The sequence below is a fragment of the Lagenorhynchus albirostris genome, chromosome 10 (assembly GCF_949774975.1).
Source record: "Lagenorhynchus albirostris chromosome 10, mLagAlb1.1, whole genome shotgun sequence".
Lineage (NCBI taxonomy): Eukaryota > Metazoa > Chordata > Mammalia > Artiodactyla > Delphinidae > Lagenorhynchus > Lagenorhynchus albirostris.
Window position 1 is genome coordinate 7,122,233 of NC_083104.1, and position 22,388 is coordinate 7,144,620.

At 51.1% G+C, this 22,388-nt stretch overlaps 1 protein-coding gene across 1 annotated transcript in view; it reads right to left on the minus strand.

Annotated features, from left to right (window-relative positions):
* IRAK2 (interleukin 1 receptor associated kinase 2) overlaps positions 1-22,388 on the minus strand; it is a 57,923-nt gene that overhangs the window by 28,306 nt on the left and 7,229 nt on the right. The window contains exons 2-3 of the mRNA XM_060161201.1: positions 20,348-20,530; positions 3,034-3,180 (exon numbers count right to left, since the gene is read on the minus strand). Of these exons, the coding sequence (XP_060017184.1) occupies positions 3,034-3,180; positions 20,348-20,530 (330 nt within the window). The remainder of the gene's footprint in view (positions 1-3,033; positions 3,181-20,347; positions 20,531-22,388) is intronic.

Consider the following 22,388-nt stretch of genomic DNA (forward strand, 5'->3'; position numbering starts at 1 on the left):
TCATGGACGGCCTGGGCCAGGGAAGACAGTGGTCTACACAAATGTCATTTCCAAAACACTAAGAGTTAACCCTTCACGGTGCCATTTCCCACAGAAATCTTTCCAGAACGTTTGCTTTCTCAAGCAGAATGCGCCAATCTTGTCCTGCTGAGCTGCGTCACTGCAGGCAGGAACAAAGAACACGCAATGTTTCTGCATCTCATTCGGGGTTTTCTGGCTCCTGCCCTGTGGCTGGCAGTGGGTCGGCCTCTACAGCTTCCCCATCTCTTTCTTGGTAGCAGACAGAACTGAGCTCAAGTCCTGGCTCTGTCATTACTAAAGATTTGACCTTGGGTGGGTTGTGCTTCCTTTCTTTAGCTTTCTCAGATGTAGAAAAAACCCCCCAAAACACAGAAATAGTCCATTCTTTGTAGAGTTCTTGTCCAGATTAAAAGACATGACATAAAGCACAAAGATCAGTCTCTGGTATATGTGGGGTGCCAAGGCTGGTAAAACTATGTGTAGATTAAATCAATTCTGATGGACAGACGATGGTCTCTCCCATAGGTAAGGCTTTGCAACAGTTATTTCAGCCACTCAGAGCCCTTTTATCTGTTTTTGTTTTTGTTTTTGTTTTTGCGGTACGCGGGCCTCTCACTGCTGTGGCCTCTTCCGTTGCGGAGCACAGGCTCCGGACGCGCAGGCTCAGCGGCCATGGCTCACGGGCCCAGCTGCTCCGCGGCATGTGGGATCTTCCCAGGCCGGGGCATGAAACCGTGTCCCCTGCATCGGCAGGCAGACTCCCAACCACTGTGCCACCAGGGAAGCCCCAGAGCCCTTTTATCTGAAATCTAACTTTGAGAATCTGTTTAAGAAGGTGCTTAGAACCCGTCCATGGCTCATCTGCTCGTGTATTTTCCTTCTCCATGTCTCTCCCCACTACAGAGGTTAGGATGTGGGCTCTCGAACAATTCACCTGAGCTGAATCCCAGTCCCACCGCTTGCTCAGCCATGGAGCTCTGGCAGGCTATGTCTCCTTCCCCAGCTATCAAGAGCCCCCTCCCTGGGTGGTCAGGCTGATTCAGTGACAGGCGGCACCATTCCTCCCTGTGTGTGCCCTCCTCCCCAGCCACCTCTGCCTCCACGTTCTCCACTCCTACGAGATACTCAGCTGGAACTCTGGGCCCAATGGAACCTTGGGTTTTCCCAAGAAAAGACTGGCTTTGGGTTATCTGATGAAATTAATGATGATGCCCTTATTTTTAGTTTGGGCAAAGATAGACAGTCAACTTCCTGTCTCTGTCTACAGACTCTATTTATTGTCCTGACCTGTCTGGGCACATGTCCTCCCAAGTGCCATTCAAGAAAGCAGAGGGTGCAAAGTCTGGCAGAGACATAATGATGCTTGTTTTCACGGCAGCCTAAATAAGGAACCTCTGAAGAAGCTGCTATACCAGTAACCTCCTCCAGCTCCACCAGCACTCCCCTAGAATTTCCCTATTTTATTATTATCTTTCCCGTTGGCCATCGATCAGTATCATATTAGCTTTAGGACCATTTCCCCTTATCTTTAATTGCCGATCAAAGTTCTGCTCTTTTTTTTTTTTTTTTCAAAACTCTTTAGCTACAGGAAATAATTTAGACTCCTTGGTCTAGGATTAACTTTCCAGACTCAACGTATCTGGGGTGCCTGGAATGTTCCTAATATCGGCTAACGTTTAATGAGCACCTACGTGGTGGCAACACCAAGGTGTATGATTCCTAACCACACACGATGATGTAGGCGGTTAGGAATTATTATTCTATTATTATGCGCATTTTATAGATGAAGAAAATGAGGTGCAGAGAGGCTAAGTCATTCTCCTGCTGGAAAGGGCAGAGCTGGAATTCAAATACGGGTCCGCCTGATGCAAAAGCCCGTGCACGCGCCTCTCAGCCGACGCTGACCCTGGCTTTGGGAGCCATGTCAACGGATTTGGGAGGTTTCATGGATTTGGGGTCTCCAGCTTTCCACTCATGAGGCTGCAGGAGAGCAGAAGGCGGGCGGGGCTCCGGGGGAGAGGTGGGGAGGACGGCATGAGGAGCGGGTACCCCTCGGGAAGTTACCCGCTGGCTGAGTCCTTCCATCATTTGGCAAACTGTCCTCCAGCCCTTCCCTGGGCACAAGGGGATGGAGACAAAGCTGAAGTGGGCTGAGAGGCTGTGGGGTAGGGGTGTGTGCAGCGGTTGAGGATATAAGCGTTCAAATCACATGGCTCAGATGCCTGTGCTGGGGGCTTGCGGAACCACAGGTAAAATACCTGGGCTCCGGAGCATATGGCCTCGGCAGGCTGCTTAACCTCTCTGTGCTTCGTTTTCCTCATCTGTCAAATGGGGAGAAAAACAATACCAAACTCATACGGTTAGTTGAGGGTTAAACAGCTCAACTTCTTGAAGGGCTTAGAACAGTGTCTGACACATAGAAAGCCCCCAGTTACTGAGTTTGTTTTTTTCTTTTTACAAAAATGGGAAACTTCCCTGGCGGTCCAGTGGTTAAGACTCCGCGCTTCCAATGCAGGGGTCACGGGTTCAACCCCTGGTTGGGGAACTAAGATTCCCACCAGCTGTGCAGCACAGCCAAAAATAAAAAAATTAATAATAACAATTAAAATACACCTCTCTGGGAATTCCCTTGTGGTCCAGTGGTTAGGAATCCACGTTTCCACAGCAGGGGTCACGGGTTCAATCCCTGGTCGTGTAACTAAGATCCCACATGCCGTGCAGAGCAACCAAAAAAAAAAAAAAAGAGGTAATAGACGGTATATATCCTTTTGTCGTCTGACATTTTAACTTTTTAAACTCAGTATATCGTGAGCATATTTCCATGTATGTATACAGACCTACATCATTGCCGGCAGCATTTTATTGTCACCACCACCTGTGGTTAATTTTGCCATCCACATTTGTTGTTTCCAATTTTTTGCTATTATATGCTGAACTAAATGTCTTTATAGATAAAACGTTTCCTTAAATAAATCTTCTTTAAATTAAAAAATTAAGTTAGATTAAAATTACCCGGGCCTGGAAAGGTGGCTGGCCTCATGGGCTGCTCCGTTTCTTGTTCATCATCAGCGTTTCTTACAGAAGCTGCCAAAGGCTTTCCTGGCTTCACCGTATCCAAGAAGTCTGGGATGGAAGACTTGATTTCAGGAACTGATTTCCCTGAAACGAGGTGGGAAGAAAGAAAGCTATTATCATTCAATGAAGGGGGCCAGCCATCGACAGGCTGGGTCCAGAAATCAGAGACCTTGATCAGAGTCTTGCCTCAGCCTCAAGTTCACGATGTGCCCCCCGAGAGCTGTTTTTCCCTCTGGGCCTCGGCCTCCCCATGTGTAAGGTGTAGCTCTTGGGCCCGACAATGGTCCAGCTCAGACACTCTGTCAGACACACCTGACTTCCAGTCCTACCTGCTGTGTGACCTTAGACAAGTCACTTTCCTTCTCTAAGCCTGTTTCCTCACCTATGAAACAGAGAGATCATCATCATGATAACATGATAACATCTGCTTGCCTCCCTCACAGGGCTGTTGGGAGCGGGGAATGAGAGTGCAGACATGCAAGGCCTCTGCAGACCACACGGTTCCCTGAACACGTGGGGAAGTCAAAGATCTCCACCCGGCTGAGTCCCTAAGTCGAGCCCCTAAATATAAAAGTACTGGCAGTCCTCCAGCTTCCCCTTCCAAGAGCAGTGGAGACATGTGCATCCTTCCCTGTTTTAGAGACGGGAAGCCTGAAAATAGCAGCCACGTCAACTGCCAGCCGACACTGCACAATGCACGGCCAGGCCCAGCTCTGCGCGCAAGCAATCCTCCCCAGGTCCCTCACTGCAGCCTGGTGGAGATGAGGACCCTGAGGCCTGAGCAGCTTAAGTGGCTTGTCTGAGATCACACAGCCTGGTCAGGCAGGACCGGCTGAAAGAGCCTGGGTGGAGGTCACCTGTTTTTCCAGAGTAATCACTTCTTTGCATTGAATTGGGAAACCCCAAAGGTGCCACAGGGTGTGTCTCCACCAGCTTCCACAGAGCCTGCTGCGAGTGAACCTGCTTCCTCTCCCTTCCCCCCACCACTGCCATCCTCTCTCCAGGATGGTCCCGGCCTGCAGCTCCAGGGGCCTCCAGAGCCCTCCCCAGGCTGCATCTTGCTAAAACACAGACCTGGCCTCACCACCTCCCTGCTTAAAGCCTTTACGACTCCCCACTGGCAGGATAAGGCACACGCTCTTCACATGAACCCTCCTATCTCCCCACTGCCTCCCAGACCAAATCCAAATTCTACAGCCCTGCATTCAAGGCCCTTCACCCTCTGGTGGTCAGAGGTGGACCCATGTTTGAGAACCAAAAACACAGAGGGCACTGAAGCCCAGGGAAGGCCAGCCCACTTGCTCACTCTCACGTGGGCACCAGGTGGGGCTGAGACAAAACACACGCTTCCAGCCTTTGAGTCTCCAGGAGCATTTATTCCAACAGGTAAACAGTGTCTCTCTCTCAACAAAACCGATCGTCACCACGGGACCAAGCACGGGACCAGGCTTCTCAAATCCGAGCTTTGGGACTAGAACAATATTAGCAACGCCTCAGCGAATGGCACTCCAGTGTGTACGGCACGACGCAGATTTATTTGATTTGCCTGACGACCTCTGATGGTTGACAGAATTCGCTGCATTTTATTTTCGAGCTTATTGAGGCTCAGACGGGTAAAATGGTTTGTCCCAAGTCAAACAGCTGATGGGATTCAACCCTGGGGCTGGTTTCCCTGTCATCCGGTCCGGCAGAACCACTCACATGGCCACTGTCCTCAGCATCCCTACTGCCCTCTGCAGGGGGGCCCCGACTGAGGAACAGCAGGACAAAGGGTGCGAGCAAGTGAGGAAAGGCCAGAGGGAATGCACAAAAGTAACCAGAAGGCCGAATGGGGGATAGTGGGTGACTTTTTCCTTGTTTCCTTTACTGACATACTGTTCTTTTAAATGGAACTATCTTCTAAAAGAAGTAGCAGAGCTTAGCGGTTCAGAGTCCAGGCTCTGACCTGACACCAGCTCCCTCACCTCCCAGCTGTGTTTGCTTTGGATAACTTCCATGAGACTAAGGGAGATAGCACATGTTAACCAATGAGCTCAAAAGATGGGAACTTCATGGGTGGTGGTGTGATCGTATTTTTAAAATACCGGGTCACCTCTTAAGCAGCCCAGAGCGGGTGTAAGGGGCGTAGGGAGGGAGTCTTTCCGTTTTCATTTAACACAACCCCGCATCATGTACACTTTTTTGTTGTTTTACTGTATTTGTTTTTTTTCATTGCGGTAAAATACATTTAACGTGAAATGTATCATCTTAATCATTTTAAAGTCTACAGTTCAGTGGCACTGCGCGCATTCACGCCGCTGTCCAACCACCACCGCCATCCATCTCCAGAACTTTTTCATCTTCCCAAACTGAAACTCTGCCCTCGTTAAACACCAACTCCCCCTCCCCGCTCCTCCAGCCCCTGGCAACCACCATTCTACTTCTGTCTCTTTAAATGAATTTATTCATTTAAATATTTTGACTTGTGTGAGGTTTTTTTTTTCACTTTAATAGTAACTAAAAAGATGTATGTGGATATCCATGATATGGAGAGGTGTTAATATATTTTTTCATTGAGATATAATTGGCATAGAACATTATATTAGTTTCAGGTATATATCATAATGATTTGATATTTGTATGTACTGTGAAATGATCACCACAGTAAGTCTAGTTAACATCCATCACCACACAGTTACGAATTTTTTCTTGTGATGAGAACTTTTAAGGTCTACCCTCTTAGCAACTTACAACTATGCGAAGTACAGTATTGTTAACTCCAGTCACCACGCCGCACATTACATCCCCTGTACTTATTTATCTTGTAACTGGAAGTTCTCCCTTTTGACCCTCTTCACCCATTTTGGGCCCGCGCTCCACCTCTGGCAACCACCAATATATTGTTGACTGACAATGAAAGAGGATATATAATGTGTTACCCAGGTTTTTTTTCTTTGTAAAATATGTGTAAAAGAACCCGAAGAATATATAGGAAATGCTAGCTGTGAACATTTCTGGATGGTGTGATTATCAAGGACCGTATAACTGTGGGTTGGGGGGGTTATTTGCATTTGGCAGAATCTTTCAACAATGATCATGTATGTATCAGTTGCACAGTAAATTGTTTCTTAAGAAAAAAGTCAGTAAGCAAGCTTGCTCGAACAGGGACGAGAACGGAGCCTTCCGATGAGGGTGAGTAGCCCGAAAGCAGTTGAGCAGCAGATGCGGGGCCCGCTCGCTCCTGGATTTTGCCACTGATGGTCTAGGACGTGCCCTTGACACCTTCACTGTGTGTGCCCTCACCCCAGCTCTAGGGGTAGCAAAGAGGGAAACGGAAGCTCAGGGAGGCGGGGTCCCCTGCCAGAACCAATGGCTGAGCAGGATTTACGGCCCCTGTGGGGACCCCGGAGAACACACACTTCGTTTCTCCCCACTTGGGGTCCTCAGGCACCACGCGCCCCCAACCCAATCGCCTCAGGGAGAGGCCCTTCTGGCCCAAACTGGGATCCCAGAAGCGGCTCCTCCCCAAGGGCAGCCCTACCGGCAGGACTCACAGACTCCCACGTCTCTGCTCACGTAATGCACTGCTCTCCACAGGCACAGGGTGACACCGTCCCTCGTGCAAAGTGACAACTTTGCCGGTGAGAGTCACTGGCAGTGAAGGCTGACTCGTGAGAAGATCCAGGGCAGAAGCAAAGACCCCAGGAGGAAGGGGTCCCAATGCCACTCTGAGCCCTCTTCCCCCCCTGCCCTCCCCTCTCTGGCCCAGGGAGACGGCCCCTTGACGCACCCTCCCTCCACCAACTGCCTCAGTTGGGGTCCTACCCGTGTACCTCAAAGGGCCATGTTCACGGCATCCTCATGATGACATCTGTGTATGAGACACAAGGGCAGATGTGACTCCTCTGTGGCCCCAGCTCCCCTCGCGTCAGGCAGGCCGGGCCTGCTGGTGAAGGGGACCCCAGACAGCCCACCACAGTAGGAGGTGTTCCTGGCTGCATCAGCTTCTAAAGGTGCCACCTGCACCCCAACTGCCTGCGTCCCCAGAATAAGCGGCACTTCCCCCCGTCCAAGGCCCGGCTGAGCCTGCTTCGTCATCAGACAAATGGAAGTGAAGGTGACGGTCCCGGCCTGACCTAACTTCAGTGTCCTGTTCCTTATTTCTTTCCCTTTCTGCACAGATCTTTGCCTCTCCATCAAGACCTATGTGGCAGGAATACCAAAGCCACCCACCCATTCGTGGCTGACCTCCCTGGCCTCCACCAACAGGGGATAGAAAAGGCTTCGTTATGTTCTCAACCTAAGGTGAGTCTGCAGTGACAGGCAGGGGCCTACAGCTGGCATCGCGGTCCATGCAAACATGTGGGACTGGGGCACATGCCCGCCCGAGGAGGGAACAGCCCTGAGGCATGGGCACCGGCACCGGCGGGTGCCAGCCTGAGACAGAGCTTGGCAGCGCATTTCTGCTGCAGCGCCCCCTCCCACCTAGTCACACACGAGGGCCCCTCCCAGCCACAGAGGCCAACGTCAGGCCTGCAGTAACAATCAGATGACAAGCTTCAGTTTCCTGTGAAACCCCCGTTGCAGCCCTCTGTGGGTGTTCAGATGCAGACAATAAGTAAGAGGCATAAACAGGACACATCTTCATTTTGACGCTTAGGTTGCCAGGGCCCGAGCTTAGCTGGAAGGCGCAGGGCAGGCCTTTGCTCGCCTCGTTTCCCACCAGCAAACCCAGAAGAGGGAGAAACTGTGGCTTTTCTGCCCTTAATGCCTGGAAGCTTACCCCTGATAGCTGAGCGGATACAACACCCACTCCTTTGGGCCGGTACATAAACCAGAATGCTGTTGAAATAAAAATAGAACATCGAGGGCAGGATGGAGCAAAGGAGGACAAAACGTTCATGAAGAAGGGTCATGACGAGCTTTAAATCTCACGAGTTTCCTGTGAGTTTCCTGTCTGCCAAGGCCAGGACCAAAAAGCAAGCTGGTTACGTCATCTATTCCTATGACTGATGTACGGGAACAGCCTCGTGCTTCCAGGACAGCACTCTTTCTTCCGCTGGAATCTCACAAACATTCCATGCATAAAGTTAATTCTGCAGGATCATGAGATCCAAAAATAGGAATTGTGATCATAGAGTAGAAGCGAGAGCAAGTGTGGGGAAGTTTCCAGAGCCAGGCTTTCTAATCCTAGCTGTACGCGCAAGGACAGATTTCTTAACCCTCTGAGCTTCATCTGCATCTTCTGTGGAGTCAGAAGAATTATAACCCCTCTGTCCCAGAACAGTCCCAGGACTCAGTGGGACCAGATACAAAAAGCAGCTGGGCCAAGGCCAAGGCCAGGACACAAACTGTGACATAGTCATCCTCTGTCCTCTGTCCTCTCTCCCTACCCAAAAGAACCTCTGATCCCAACTTAAGGTCTCTGAAGGAAGCAAATGGGGTGGGTGGCTGTATCCAACAGTTTAAACCCTCTAATGGGGACTTCCCTGGTGGTGCAGTGGTTAAGAATCCACCTGCCAAGGCAGGGGACACGGGTTCGATCCCTGGTCCGGGAGGATCCCACATGCCGCAGAGCAACTAAACCCGTGTACCACAACTACTGAGCCTGAGCTCTAGAGCGTGCGAGCCACAACTACTGAGCCCACGCGCCACAACTACTGAAGACCATGAGCCTAGAGCCCACGCTCCGCAACAAGAGAAGCCACTGCAATGAGAAGTGTGCACACCACAACAAAGAGTAGCCCCCGCTGGCTGCAACTAGAGAAAGCCCGCGCGCGCCAAAATGAAGACCCAACGCAGCCAGAAAAAACAAAAAAGAAAAAAAAACCCTCTAATGGACACATGACTCTCAGTGGGCAGTGGCAGGGCCTTGAAGGTGCAGTGGCCGTGGGGATGAGTAATACAGAAGCCCAGCTAGACCTGCTTCCGCCTGCTGTGCTGCTGGCAGCCCCTGGTCACACACAGGAGGACAGGCAGCTTGGAGTTCTCCCTGCCAGTGCCCCTAGGGACGGGAGGGGATGCCAGTGCTCGAAATAACAGCTTCAGTGTCTGTGGGCACCAAGGGGTTGATGCATTGGTTCTCAGATCAATTAAATCAGAGTCTGGATGCTTTCGAAAGTTCCCTAGGTGAGGCTGAGAACGACTGGCTTAACCCGGAGTGATGAGGGTTGAGTTTCTGGCACCAGGGGCAGAGAAAGGGGGCAAAAGCATTTCTCTGTGCTCTCTCCACAGTTCCCAGGGGACGATGGGCCTGATTCCCTTTTCTCTCTACTTTGTATTTTCAGGATGTCCCACTCTCTCTAATGAGCACAAGAGCCCAAAGATGAACTCAGGGCTTCCAGCCCGCCATGCACACTGCAGCCAGGCTCACGGGCAAGGGAAACGCTCCAAATCTCATCCGACAAGTGGGATGAGGAACTGTACCCTACACCCCCAGAGATGATGAGATAAGTAAGTGCTCAACAGTTATAAGCTACCGTTGTAATTTACTATCATTAGGATCATCACCCCTGAGTCTAGGTCAGGCTTTTTGTTTTGTCCTAAGTGCTTTCCCATAGGTGTGGCCTACTGAATTCAGAGGACACCTCTGGGGAGAAAGCCCAGTTGCTCTCTCCAGTTTATACTTGCGTAAAGTGAAACCTGAAACAGTTCTCTTATTTACATGCTCACATCACATGTTTATTGAGGTCCCGCTTCCTTTGGTCAAAAGGCTTAGGTGTGCTGGGCCCTTGGCAGAGGGGCCTGGGTTCTCCTCGCCGGCTGGCAGCCTGGGAACATTTAACACAGTGGCAAATCCGGGAGCCACATGCTTGAGCAGAGGGGACTCCAGCTGCCGGCAAGGTCTTTCCCCAGTGAGCACAGTCTGGAATTGCCCACACTCTTCTCAGCCCTCAAAGTAAACAGTGAGGTAATATTTATAAATTTGTTTTTATTCTTTGTATTTATTCTGACTCATGTGGCTGAAACAGATCCCTTCTAGAGCAAATGAAAGTGATTCATCCCTAACTAAGGAACCTAGGTGCCAGCTGGCCGTATCAAGACAAAAAGAGCTTTCTGGACCCTCTCTTTTCCTTCTCCTTCTCCTTTCCCTCCCAATCCCTGGGCTCAACCTTCCTGGGCATCCAAAGTCCACGTACACAAACCACTCAAAACTCCCAACTCAAGCTAGACGGGAAGTTAGGCAAATAAGAGGGCATGACCTTGTCTTAAGACCTGATCGCCCTATCACGGCTCCTCCACTGGACCTGCTCACCGGCTGCTAAAATGACTCATCCATCCTTATTCATTTATTCACTGTGTTAGGGACTGGGGGCTCTGACTTATCAAAACTCACGTGACAGTTAAAAGATACCTAATTTTAAACTGGGAGGAGTTCTATGCTGACAACAAACTGGAGGAAGGGGGGGGGGTACCTGACACTTACTTACACGGGGTGCCCGGGGCAGACTTCTGTGGGCAGGTGCCATTTAAGCAGAGACCCAGAAGATGAGAGGGATGAGCCACGGGAAGAATGCAAGGGAGCTGGGGAGGGGCCCGCATTCTACGGGGAAGGAATAGCACATGCGAAAATCCTGAGGAAGAAAACCCTTCGGTGCATCTCCTCAAATGAAGGATGACCCTAGCGGCTGAGCTGAATGAATGCGGGGGAAAGTAGCCAAGATGAGGTGAGAGAACTGGGCAAGGGTTAGTCCACGTGAGATCTCGTAGGCCATGGTTAGGCAGAACCTTAAAATAAACCCCCTTGAACTGAGGTACCCAGTAGCTGAGACAGGGCTTACCAAACAGTCATTTGCTCCCGCTCAGACTCCAGCCTCCCTTGCAGTTAGGCTGGGGCCACGTAACCGGTTCTGGCCAATGGATTTTAAGTGGAAATGCTACTGTCACTTCCTGGACAAAGCAATTAAGAGCTGGCGAGCCTCGTCCATCTGTCTCTCCCCCTCCACAGTGACCCTGGAAGCCGCGCACTCCCAATGGCCTGCCGAGTGCCAGAAGGCAGGAGCCAGCACTGCACTTGGAGAAATTGATTCTTTGCTGTGTTGAACAGCTGAGATTTCTGGGTTTATCTGTGACCTCCACATAACGTAGCCCATCCTGATTAATGGGTAACCTCGACATGTGTCCAAAGCTCATAACCCAGAGGAGCTGCTTACGACCGCATTGCACAGAGTGGGAGCTCAGTAAACCGCAGCTCCTCTCCCTCCAGCTCGTACCCGTCCTCTCTGAAAAACTGGGGGCTGGTTTAGAGGCACCACACACAAGCCCCTCTGTCCGTGCTCACATTTACTCCCAAGAAACCCGCAGTGATTAAAGCCTCGCTCTTTTCCAGTGGAATAACTAACACACAGAAGGACAGTCAGAAGACCATCCTGAGCCCCTCAGCAAGGACGTGCGAAGAGCCTCGCATCGCTTATGTTCTGAAGCGCCCCCACTTACGAGAAAAGCAGACAGGGCAACGTCTACGCCTATTTTTCAGAGACTTGATGCCATCTAGTGACCTCCCCCAGCAGGGGTTAAGGTCACGCAGACCTGCATCCCTTTCCAGCCAGTTGCTTACTTGCTGTGTGGCTTTGGGCAAGTTACTTATCCCTGCACCTCAGTTTCCTCATCTGTAAAATGGGAATAGCGAGATTTGTGAGATAAGATGCTTGCCTGGCACATATTAGGTGCTAAATACAAGTTATGACTAGCATTCAGATAACAGTGACTCCTGGCCAGGACTTTGGCGCGGGGGGGGGGGGGCAGGGGGGTGGTCTTGGCCCTGTGCAGTGCCACGCCCAGGGGCAAGTCTCCAGGGGCCCCAGGGTCTGAGTCCTTCCCACGCTTTTTTGTCCCCTAGTGGTAGGAAACGGGCGGATGTTGGGAAAACTTCCAGGAGAACACACACGAGCCCTGTCTGGCCCTTGCAACAGCTCAGCCTCTTTGGGAGAGAAAGGGTGTGTTCTCTTCCATTTCACTTTAGGCAGCAGATAGAAATTCCCCACGCAGTGAAAGCCCAGCTCCAGGAAGGAAATGACTTTGGCTGAGCTGCCAAACCAAAAGTTAGAAACTGTGAAAGCTGCACAACCAAGACGAGACTGCGTGAAAACTGGGAAACTTGAAAGAAACTCCCAGGAAGATGGTAGCAGCAGATGGGAAGATGAAACCTTGGTCACCTCCCTTGGAGTCCCTTCAGGTTCCAGAAGCTTCTTGCTTTCCTACGCAGTTGACACCTGGAACCTCACAGGCCCCTGTTCCCCACTGTGGCCAGAGCAATGGGGGTACTCCCAGGTAGAAGCCCTCGAAAACCTTTCCTACACTCCTGATGAAAGTAGACCTGACCACACCCAAGCATTGCTCCTTCCCACCACCCGGCCTTTGCACGTGCTGTTCCCTCTGCCTGGATACGCCTGTGTGGTCGGCCCGCCAGTCCTTTGAATGGAGGCTCAAGTTTCAGCTCCTTGGGGAAGCTTCCCCAGATGAGATCAAACCTTCTCCTCTCCTACCCTCCTACCTACCTACCCACCCGACCTACACTTCTCCTTTGAGCACTCCTGCTGTGGTTGGGTACACGTCTCTATGCCATCATCCTGTTCATGCCCGTCTCCCACACCAAACTGTAAGCTCCTTGAGGTCGGAGCCCTTGTCTGTATTTCCATTGCTGCGTCCCCGGCACCTAGCACACAGCAGGCACTGGATAATATGTCTCAGTTCACTACTGACTCTCTTGTCCAGATTTTGTGTATCTAACTCTCTATGGGGAGGAACGAGGGAGAGTGTCACCTCACGAATCAGGCACACCTGGTTTCGAGCCTCCATGCTCAGAGTTAGAGCCATCGGACCCCCACCATCGGCAGGCTCAGGTACCCTGCCTGCCTCAGTGCCGTTTAATCAGGTCCCCTGCCTGCCGCAGTGGCCGTGATGACAGCCGACCTGCCTCTGGCTGGAAGCCACAGCTCTGATACATCGGCCTCTGCCTTGATTCCGGCTCCTGAGACCCGCAGATGCCAGCACCTAGACCCTGGAGCCTGGCTCACAGCCCTCTCCCTAAATAAGCCTGGTGGTCGGGAAACGTCCCCCTCAGCAGTAGGACTCTCACGTTTTAAGCCCCAGGGTGATGGCTGGCCCTAGCCTCCAGGGTCAGACTCTCCTGACGTTGAATGCTGACCTGGCCGTGCAAATGCTGCCCCTGGTCCCCCAGACTCTCTATAAAGAGGCTCCCCTGGGATGCCCAGCAATTGCACCATGGCCACCATTGTACCAGAGCAGTGATTCCCACAGTGTACTGGTTCCATGGGAATATTAATAAGTATCAAATGAAAAGGGGGCTCTGTGGTCAAATGTAAATGGAAAACACTGACCTAAATAGATTTCTTTGCTACAGAACTTATCAGAGCCTTAAAACGTTGGGTGTGCACTGTGACTCTCCAAAGGTAGGGGGCACTGATAAAGCATACAGATATCCCAAGGTTAGTGATTCATGAAGCCTCTAGTTGCATGGCGTAACTTGCTGGAGCACGCATCTGGGGCATGTGATTGGGGAAATGCTACTCTGCACCATGACTCGCCCTGCGGACGTCCTATGCACACAGTACTTTCCCCATCACAAAAAGACATTTTTCAATCAGGACGCAAAGGCAGCATTCCTCTTCCTGTCCTGACCCAGAGACCGGGGCTTCATCCAAGACCCAGCTCTTCCCTGTGGGCTCAGAAGAGCCTGGAGATGTGAAGACATCCACGGAAGACCACTTTATGACGGGTCTTTGCCAGAAGTCGGGAGGTGAAAGTGGAGAGGGGAGGGTAAGAAAGGGCAAGTAAATGATGCTTCACCTCACAAAGTGACGCACCAAGAGGCACTGCCTAGAGCACATGGAAAAATAATTATATGTGTAACGATATTCGTTAAAGGTTAGAAAAACGACCTACAGACCCACAGAGGAGCCAAAGGGGTAGAGGAGGTAGGTACAGCCAAATCCTGGTCGAGGAAGCGAATGGATAATATATAAATGGATCTATATGAAAAGAACAGGAGAAGCACATTATTTAGAGATGGTACAAATGTGGTAGAGAATAGCCATTCCCCTTGTCTTCCTATATTCTAGAAGTTTTAGCTAGACATATGGCTGCTAAAAACCACATTTTTTAGCTACTGCCAGACTCCCTTTGCAGCTAATTGTGGTCATGTGACTAGGTTCTAGCTAATAGAACTTTGTGAAGTGATAAAGCGCATCTTTCAGATTGTACCCCTAGAAGGAAAGAAAATCCCCTCCCCTTCCTGCTGCCCGGAATGTGGGAAAGAGAGGAACAGCCGGAGCGAGTACCTCAAACCACAAGGTGGAAGCCACACGCGCAGGGCAGCAGAATAAGGTAGAAAAAACGCTTGAATCCCTGACACTGTGGATCCGCCCCATCAGCTTTGGGTTGCCGACACACACGCCGCTAGTGGAAAGAAACCCTCTTTTAGTTTAACCTGTTGTTGTTTTGGCCTTTCTTACCGGAGCTAAATCAATATAATAATGCTCCAGGTGGCAAGGACCCAGATACTGCAGAAAGCTGCTTACTGTGCTTACACCAAAGCAAAACCGTCACCCGAGACCCTCGGAAGGCAGGCCACGTGCTACGAGCACCCACAACTCTAAGGGGAGAAGCTGAAAATGCTCTGAATGTTGGTACACGTTGCTTCTCTTTTAGGGACCTCCGACAGAGGGAGAAGAACTCCACTGGAGCCAGACCATGTTCAAGCAGAGATGAAAAGGAAGACTCTTGGCCTGTAGTAGACAATCCAAGTTGACCAAGAACCCCCCTGTCAGGGGCCCTGAAGGGTCAGCCCCAGCAGGAGGTGATACCATGGCCCCAACCATTCTAATCCCCACTCCACCTTTCTCAGTCCACTGATGAACTGCAGGAGGGGCTCTCTGCCAGACACAGAGCCCAGAAACAAGAGTCAAGATAAGAGTGCTTCCGCCCCATCTAAGCTGTTGTTTCAGGTGGCCCCGAGGGAGGCTCCAGGCGTGCACCTTCCATTAGGAGGGGGGGGGCAGGCCGAGCACACAGGCCACCAAGAGGAAGAACAAACCTTTCAGGGTTAAGAATGAAGCTACCTAGGCCAGATCATCAGCTGTGGCTGTCACACAGAGAACTGATGAGAAGCCAAGAGACCAGAAGCATCCAGCATTTTGAGAGACCTGTACCGCCAAAGAAGCCACCGTCCTGGTGTGACAAAAGCCGGCCATTATTTGACGCCACAGCTCCTCCCAGGTGCCCAAACCCCGCCCCCAGCAGGAAGTGGGCTGTGAAAGCCGTGTAGCCCCCCCCATAAGGACAGCCTCTCCAGTGCCCACTTCCACTGAGGCCACAGGCATGCTCCCCCAATGTCTACCCCACCCCCCAAGACAGAGCCAGTAGTCAGAGAACCAGGTGCTGGGTCAGCGGTTCTTAAACTTTTATCTGCACCTGAATATCCTGGAGGGAGACTCAGGACTCCACCCCTGGCGTTTCTGAATCGGCAGCTGAGGTCAGGCCTGAGAACCTGCATTTCTAACCAGCTCCCAGGGGATGCTGATGCTCAGAAGTCCAGGGAACACACTTTGAGGATCACTGGTCAACTGAGAAGAACAAGGGGCTGCCAGATGGACCAAACAAAGGACCCACTCCCCTTGCCAGAAGACACTCCCCTGGGGAAAGGGTGAGCACGTTTTGCTCGTGGGAGGAAGGGTGCATGTGGATACTTGGGTGGCCCAAAGCAGAGGGCTGTAGGAAGACAGCTGGCCCTCCAGTATGTATCCCCTCCTCTGCTAGAGTAACAGACGCTTTAGTTGTGCACACAGGCTCCCAGCTACAGATTACATTTCCCAGCCTCCCCTGCAACTAGGCGTGGTCATGTGACCAGTCCTGGCCAACGGCCTGGGAAGGGAGGTTATGTTGCAGCTTCCAGGGGACCGTGCCCTTCTTGTAGGCTGGAAGGCACGTGTGGAGGCACACAGTAGCCGTCTCAGGTAGGAGCTGGGAGCCGGCTGTCCCAGACGGCAGAGCAATGAAAACGAAAGAAACTGGTCCTTGACACTGGGCAGCTGCCCTATGAGCCCTGGGCAGCTTGGACGGTCACAGGAGAGAGGAATAAACGTCTGTCTCATTTAAGTCACTACAGCCTACCCTTAGTAACAGCAATGAACCTGGGATGCTAATACAGGAAGCCACCAAGAAACAGCTAAAAGAGCAAAATGGTTGACACTGGCGAGGAGATTTGCCAGAAGAAGGAATGGTAAGCCTTCTGCACTCATTTATTCTAATTCTTATAACATTTAGTGTTTGACAATCGAACAATAATGGTCTTGGCAATTAAGGCTAAGAAGATACCAAGGAACAGAGACCCACACACCTAGCTCTCTGTACAATGGCACTAGCAGCCCCAGAGCACGTGATTTCAAGACACTGGACACACATGTGGCCCCCTGGGAACCCCACACTCCACCTTCCGGTTCACATACAACCTATGGAAGGCCTCTGCTACATGCAAATACTTACGACCTGGAGTCGTAAGTCTCTGAGGACAACACTTTGTCTCTGGGACTTTTGGTGTCTGGTTTTCAAGCTCTGTTTTATTCAAACTTATTCTTAAAGCTCTCTAAGAAGTGGTGGGCAGAAGTCAGGTTCTCAAACTGCTGTGGGCAACCGAGCAAGTTCATAAACAATCTTCAGCAAGTAAATGCAAACTAAGGTTTAACTAATGTTACAATTAGGGAAGGGAAAACTGACCAGTTGGAATAACAGAAACTTAATATGCTTCACATATGCCCTCTATATTCACTTCCAAAAAGTGACCAAGATTTATGGCACTTTTTCTCCCTAATGAAAAACAAACAAACAACAAAAAAAAATCCAAGATACAGAAAGGGGAAGTGTCTTGCCTGAGGACTGAAGGCAATAGTGACAATACAACCGAACTCCCAAAACAAAAGTGGATGCGGAGACAGGCTTGAACCTCTCTTCCTCAGGCAATTTTAATCAGCAAGGCTAAGCAGCAGAGAAAAGAGGATTGGGGAACACAGGTGGACTCTCACAGCCCTGAGAGGTTAGAGGAGGTTGGAACCGGAAAACAGGGAACTGAGTAAAGTTCTAAGAAGACAGGATGACAGACAAATATCACTGTTTCCTGGAAGCCCAAACACTGAGTGCAGTGAAGTTCCCGTGAGAAAAGCTAAGGAGGGCTCTGATCCAAACGCGCCTGGGTGCGACCGGACCTGTGCCCTTGGGGGAGGCTCTGAGCCGTTCCTGACCTCCATGTCCTCAGGGGGAGAAGGGGCTCCTTAGATCGCCCACCTCGAGGGGCTGCTGGGAGGAGCCACGCTCAGCGCCTGGTGCCTCGAAAGTGCCCAGTCAGTGTGAGCTTCAAACAGAATGTCACGCTGCAATGAGTATGTTTCTCTGAATCTGGCACTATGTTGTGTGCTGACCTCAAATCGTTAAGAATATACTCGAGATTAGTCAACAGCCAGGTTCTGACGTCAGTGGCAAGCTGGTGTGTCCAGTGAGAGGCCTGTGTCTCAATCCCCAGTACGTCTCTGCCCACAGGCCTCGGGACACCCCTGCAGCTTCCCAGTGCCCTGCAGAGACAAAACCGGCGTCCCCCTCCCCAAAGTGGCCTGAGCAGGAGGCCTGGTCCCTCCATTCTGACTGTACCTGACCCAGCGGCTTTCCCGCTCCCCCTCTGCAGCACCCCCTCTCCACACCTACCTCTCTCCCTCTCTCCCTCTCTCCCTCTCTCTCTCTCTCTCTCTCTGGCATCCTTGGGTGGGCATGAATTTCCTCACCTCTTTTTGAACCCATTAAGAGTTTATCACTGGACTTCCCTGGTGGCGCAGTGGTTAAGAATCCACCTGCCAATGCAGGGGACACGGGTTTGAGCCCTGGTCCGGGAAGATCCCACATGTCGCGGAGCAACTAAGCCTGTGCGCCACAACTACTGAGCCTGTGCTCTAGAGCCGCGCGCCACAACTACTGAGCCCATGCACCACAACTACTGAAACCCACGCACCTAGAACCTGTGCTCCGCAACAAGAGAAGCCACCGCAACGAGAAGCCTGCGCACCACAATGAAGAGTAGCCCCCGCTTACCACAACCAGAGAAAGCCTGCACGCGGCAACGAAGACCCAACGCAGCCAAAAATAAAATAAATAAAAAATAAATTTTTAAAAAAAGAGTTTACCACTAATTCTCTCAAAACATGAAAAGTATGTGAAGGCACATCTACTCCATAATCAGTTCTACCACGTGCCAGGTTCTGGGGATGCAGACAAGCCAGACAGGGGTCTGCAAGCAGCTACACAGGATAGGCATTGGTCGCACCAACCAACCAATGTGGCATGGGTCTGAGCAGGTCTCCACCTGTAAGGCCACCCTGGTGTCTCCTGACTTATCTCTGAGGGTGGAGGTCTCTAAGCCCCCACTCCTCCTCCTGGAAGCCCTCCCTGATTTAGTCAGGCAGGTGCTGAACTGAGGTCTGTTGGTTCAGCCAGGTTATTCCCAGCTCAGGAACCCCAGCCAGGACAGCTCCAGGGCCCACAGGGTCTTCCACAGGCCTCTGGGGCTCTGAATGCCCTGCTCTCTACCTCCCACACCAGCTCTATGCTAGTTCCTGCAACACCCCAGGCCTTTGCACAAGGGCCTTTGTCCCCTCTCCCCTGGGCTTTCTTCCTCCAGCTCTTCACGTGGCTGTCTTCTTTCCATTCCTCCAACTTCACCTCCTCAGACTGGCCTTCCATGACAACCGTGTTCTAGAAGGCTCCCCTACCTTGTCACTCCATCCCCTTATTTTTACTTGTTTTCCTGTCTACTGACTGTCTCCTCATGACTATGCTCTCCACGAGGGCAGAGGACCTATCGCTTTGCCCACCTGTATTCCAGGACCTCGGACAGCACCAGGCACTGGCCAGGGGCTCGGTGAGCACCTGTGAGAAGTCTGGCTCACTGTCCCACACTGAAGGGGTCTCTTTGGGGACATGGTGGGGGGGCCCAGGTGGAGATAATCAGACCCCTCATCCCCCTGCCTCTGCTGAGCACTGGCTGAACACCAGGCCCTTGACGTGTTCTATTTCTTCAATTGCACAGACACCCTGCAAGGTAGGGAGGTATTATTTATTACCTGCTAAATACATTCCCACCATGGTTGTATTCTCCTGTAGGAGAACAATTTGGTAATACTGGTATTGATATCAATCAAAACTTAAAATACACAAACCTTCAACCCAGCCATTCCAATATTGGAAAGTCATCCCATGCGAGATTCACATGTGTGCAAACGGGGTGCACATCCCAACACTGTACACAGGAGGCAACTGCTAGAAGCAACCTGAACACCTATCAATAAATCATGGTACATCTGTCAAAGGAATACAATGTGGCTGTTGAAAGATTGTCTCAATATGAAACAATCTGCAAGATCGACTGCTAGGTGAAAATAAAGGGGACAGCCGAGTGCATGGTGTTCTCTTACTATCTGTATAAAAAAGTGTTGTAGACACATGTATACATTTGCCTAGAAAATCTCTAGGAAGGTAGATAAGAAATTGTGACTACTGGTTACTTCTTGGGAGGCTAAATTGGGAAACAGGATGAGGACGTAAATAATTTTTACTGTAGACTTTCTTGAATTTTTATGCTACAGCTATTTTTAAATTTCTATTTATTTATTTTTGGAACAGAGAACAAAAATTTAAAAGGTGCAAAAAGACTGACAATAAAGTCTCTCTCCAACACCTGGTTCCCTGGCCACCCGATTCCTCTCCCCAGGGGTGACCACCGTTACTAATTTCTTAGTTGGATGGTAAACTCTTTCATTCAAATTTTTTTAAGATTAAGAAAGGTTTTCTGGGGCTTCCCTGGTGGCGCAGTGGTTGAGAGTCTGCCTGCCGATGCAGGGGACACGGGTTCGTGCCCCGGTCTGGGAAGATCCCACGTGCCGCGGAGCGGCTGGGTCCGTGAGCCATGGCCGCTGAGCCTGCGCGTCCGGAGCCTGTGCTCCGCAACGGGAGAGGCCACAACAGTGAGAGGCCCGCGTACCGCAAAAATAAATAAATAAATAAAAATAAAGGTTTTCTAATTTTATTTATTTTTACATTTTGGCCATGCCGAGCAGCATGTGGGATCTTAGTTCCCCAACCAGGGATCAAACCCATGCCCCCTGCAGTGGAAGCGCGGAGTCTTAACCACTGGACCGCCAGGGAAACTCCAAGAAAGATTTTAAGGTGAGAGGGCACAGCTCACGCTGGCTGCTAGGGGGCCTTGGTAACTCACAGTTGAGGATGATCTGGGCGGCGCGGTAGAGCTCTAGATGGCACAGGAGGTCCAGCAGCTGCTGGACGGTGGCCTGCCGCATGCTCCACCACCACAGCAGCTCGCGCGTGATGCTCACGCCCTGCGCCCGCTCCATAGACTTGATCTTCCGCAGCTGGGTCAGGTCTGTGATCACATAGGAGGCTGGAAGGCAAGCAAAAAGGGATGCTTAGAGCCAGAAGGGCAGCCCCTCCACCAGAGGGTCACCATGCTGGCCCAGCTCTGTCCACCACAAAGCCGCCTGGCCCCATCCTACCTGAAACTCCACCAGGAGCTGGGGTCCACAGGCAGCCCAAGTCATTCAGTGCCCGCGGGGACCAGCACACTCACACTTTAATGTAAATGTCAACTTGGTTGCCACACAAGACTTAGGAGAAAGACCAGTGGACGAGAGGGCCAGGGGCCTTGAGGTTTAGCTGCTTATTTGCTATGTGCAAGTCACTTCCCCAGTGGGATGGGAGGTTCGGTTTCCTCAACTGCAATAGAGAACTTGCCCTCCAAACAGAAGCCCCGAGTAGGCAGAGAGTTTTCTCTGTTCCGTTCACTGTTAGATCCTCAGAACAGAGAAGAGTGCCTGGCACAGAGTGGGGGCAGGGCCAGGACCAAAGTGAGGCAGGGGAGGCACCCAAGGCGCAAATTTGAAGGAGGTGCTCATTCTCAGGGCTGGTCCTGCACCTGTAGCAGCAGCCAGAGAGTAGGTGCCTCCTATAATTTTGCCTTGGGGGGCTTCCCTGGTGGCGCAGTGGTTGAGAGTCCGCCTGCCGATGCAGGGGACACGGGTTCGTGCCCCGGTCCGGGAAGATCCCACATGCCGCGGAGCGGCTGGGCCCGTGAGCCATGGCTGCTGAGCCTGCGCGTCCAGAGCCTGTGCTCCGCAACGGGAGAGGCCACAACAGTGAGAGGCCAGCGTACCGCAAAAAAAAAAAAAAAAGTTGCCTTGGGCATCTCATTCTCCTCATCTCTAAGTCCCAGCCCTGGCAGGGGGAACTGAATGAATGAATGAATGAGTGAATGAATGAATCCACAGCCCACCATCCTCACAGAACTGCTATTAGGAGCAAGAGAGCTATGGATCTAAAAGCACTTTGCCAAGTCTGAAGCACTGTGCAATTTGCAGGGGGCTACTGTCCACAATACTAAAACTAATGCATTCCTTCTTTTCATTTTCTATTATAAAATGGTTGCTCATTAAAGAAAACTTGGAAAAACGCAGGGGAAAGAAGCTAATAAATTACACAGCATCCCACGAGGGTACTTTCCCTTCCGAAAGTCTCCCCACCACACGCACAGGGGTGCTTCTGGATCCAGTTAGTGCCAGGCTGTAAGTAAGACTGTGCATCCAGGCCTTATTTACTAACATTATACCATAAGCATTTTCCAAATTGGTACAAGCTCTTCATACATGGAATTTTTGAACGGTCACATAGTATTCTGCTGAGTTTCCTGAAGTGAGGGAGGCATTTTTTATTCCCCTAAACTAGGACTAAAATAATCGGACTTCAGTTCCAGGATTTCAGAAATCGTGGAGCAGGTATCTACGTGAACATCAAGTCATACATTCATTCAACAAAATATTATTGAGCTCCAGGCCTCTGAGAAGCTCTAGAGATACAGGGGTGAGTCAACCAGAAGCCCACGGAGCTTTTCTGTTTGAAAAATACAAACATAAGTGAACTGAGTGAAGAAGAGGAAGACAAGAGACCACGCCTATGTAATGAAGGGGCTTGAAGGCCAGGCTACAGTTTGAACCTGATCCTAAGAGCCACGGACACCAGGACACCATGGAAGACCTCAGAGCCAGGGAGGGACGCGATCATATTGTACAGTCCCTGTCCCTCTGGAGGAATGGGGAAGGTTGTGACAGCCTCCCACAGAGAGAAAGCCTCTGGGAGAAGTGCCCTGTTAGGGATGGGAAATTCTTGAGTTGTAACTTTAGTCACTGGAAACCCCAGGCCAGATTCCTGGTCCATGGGAAGTGATGTCAGCAGGGTCAGGGGCTGCC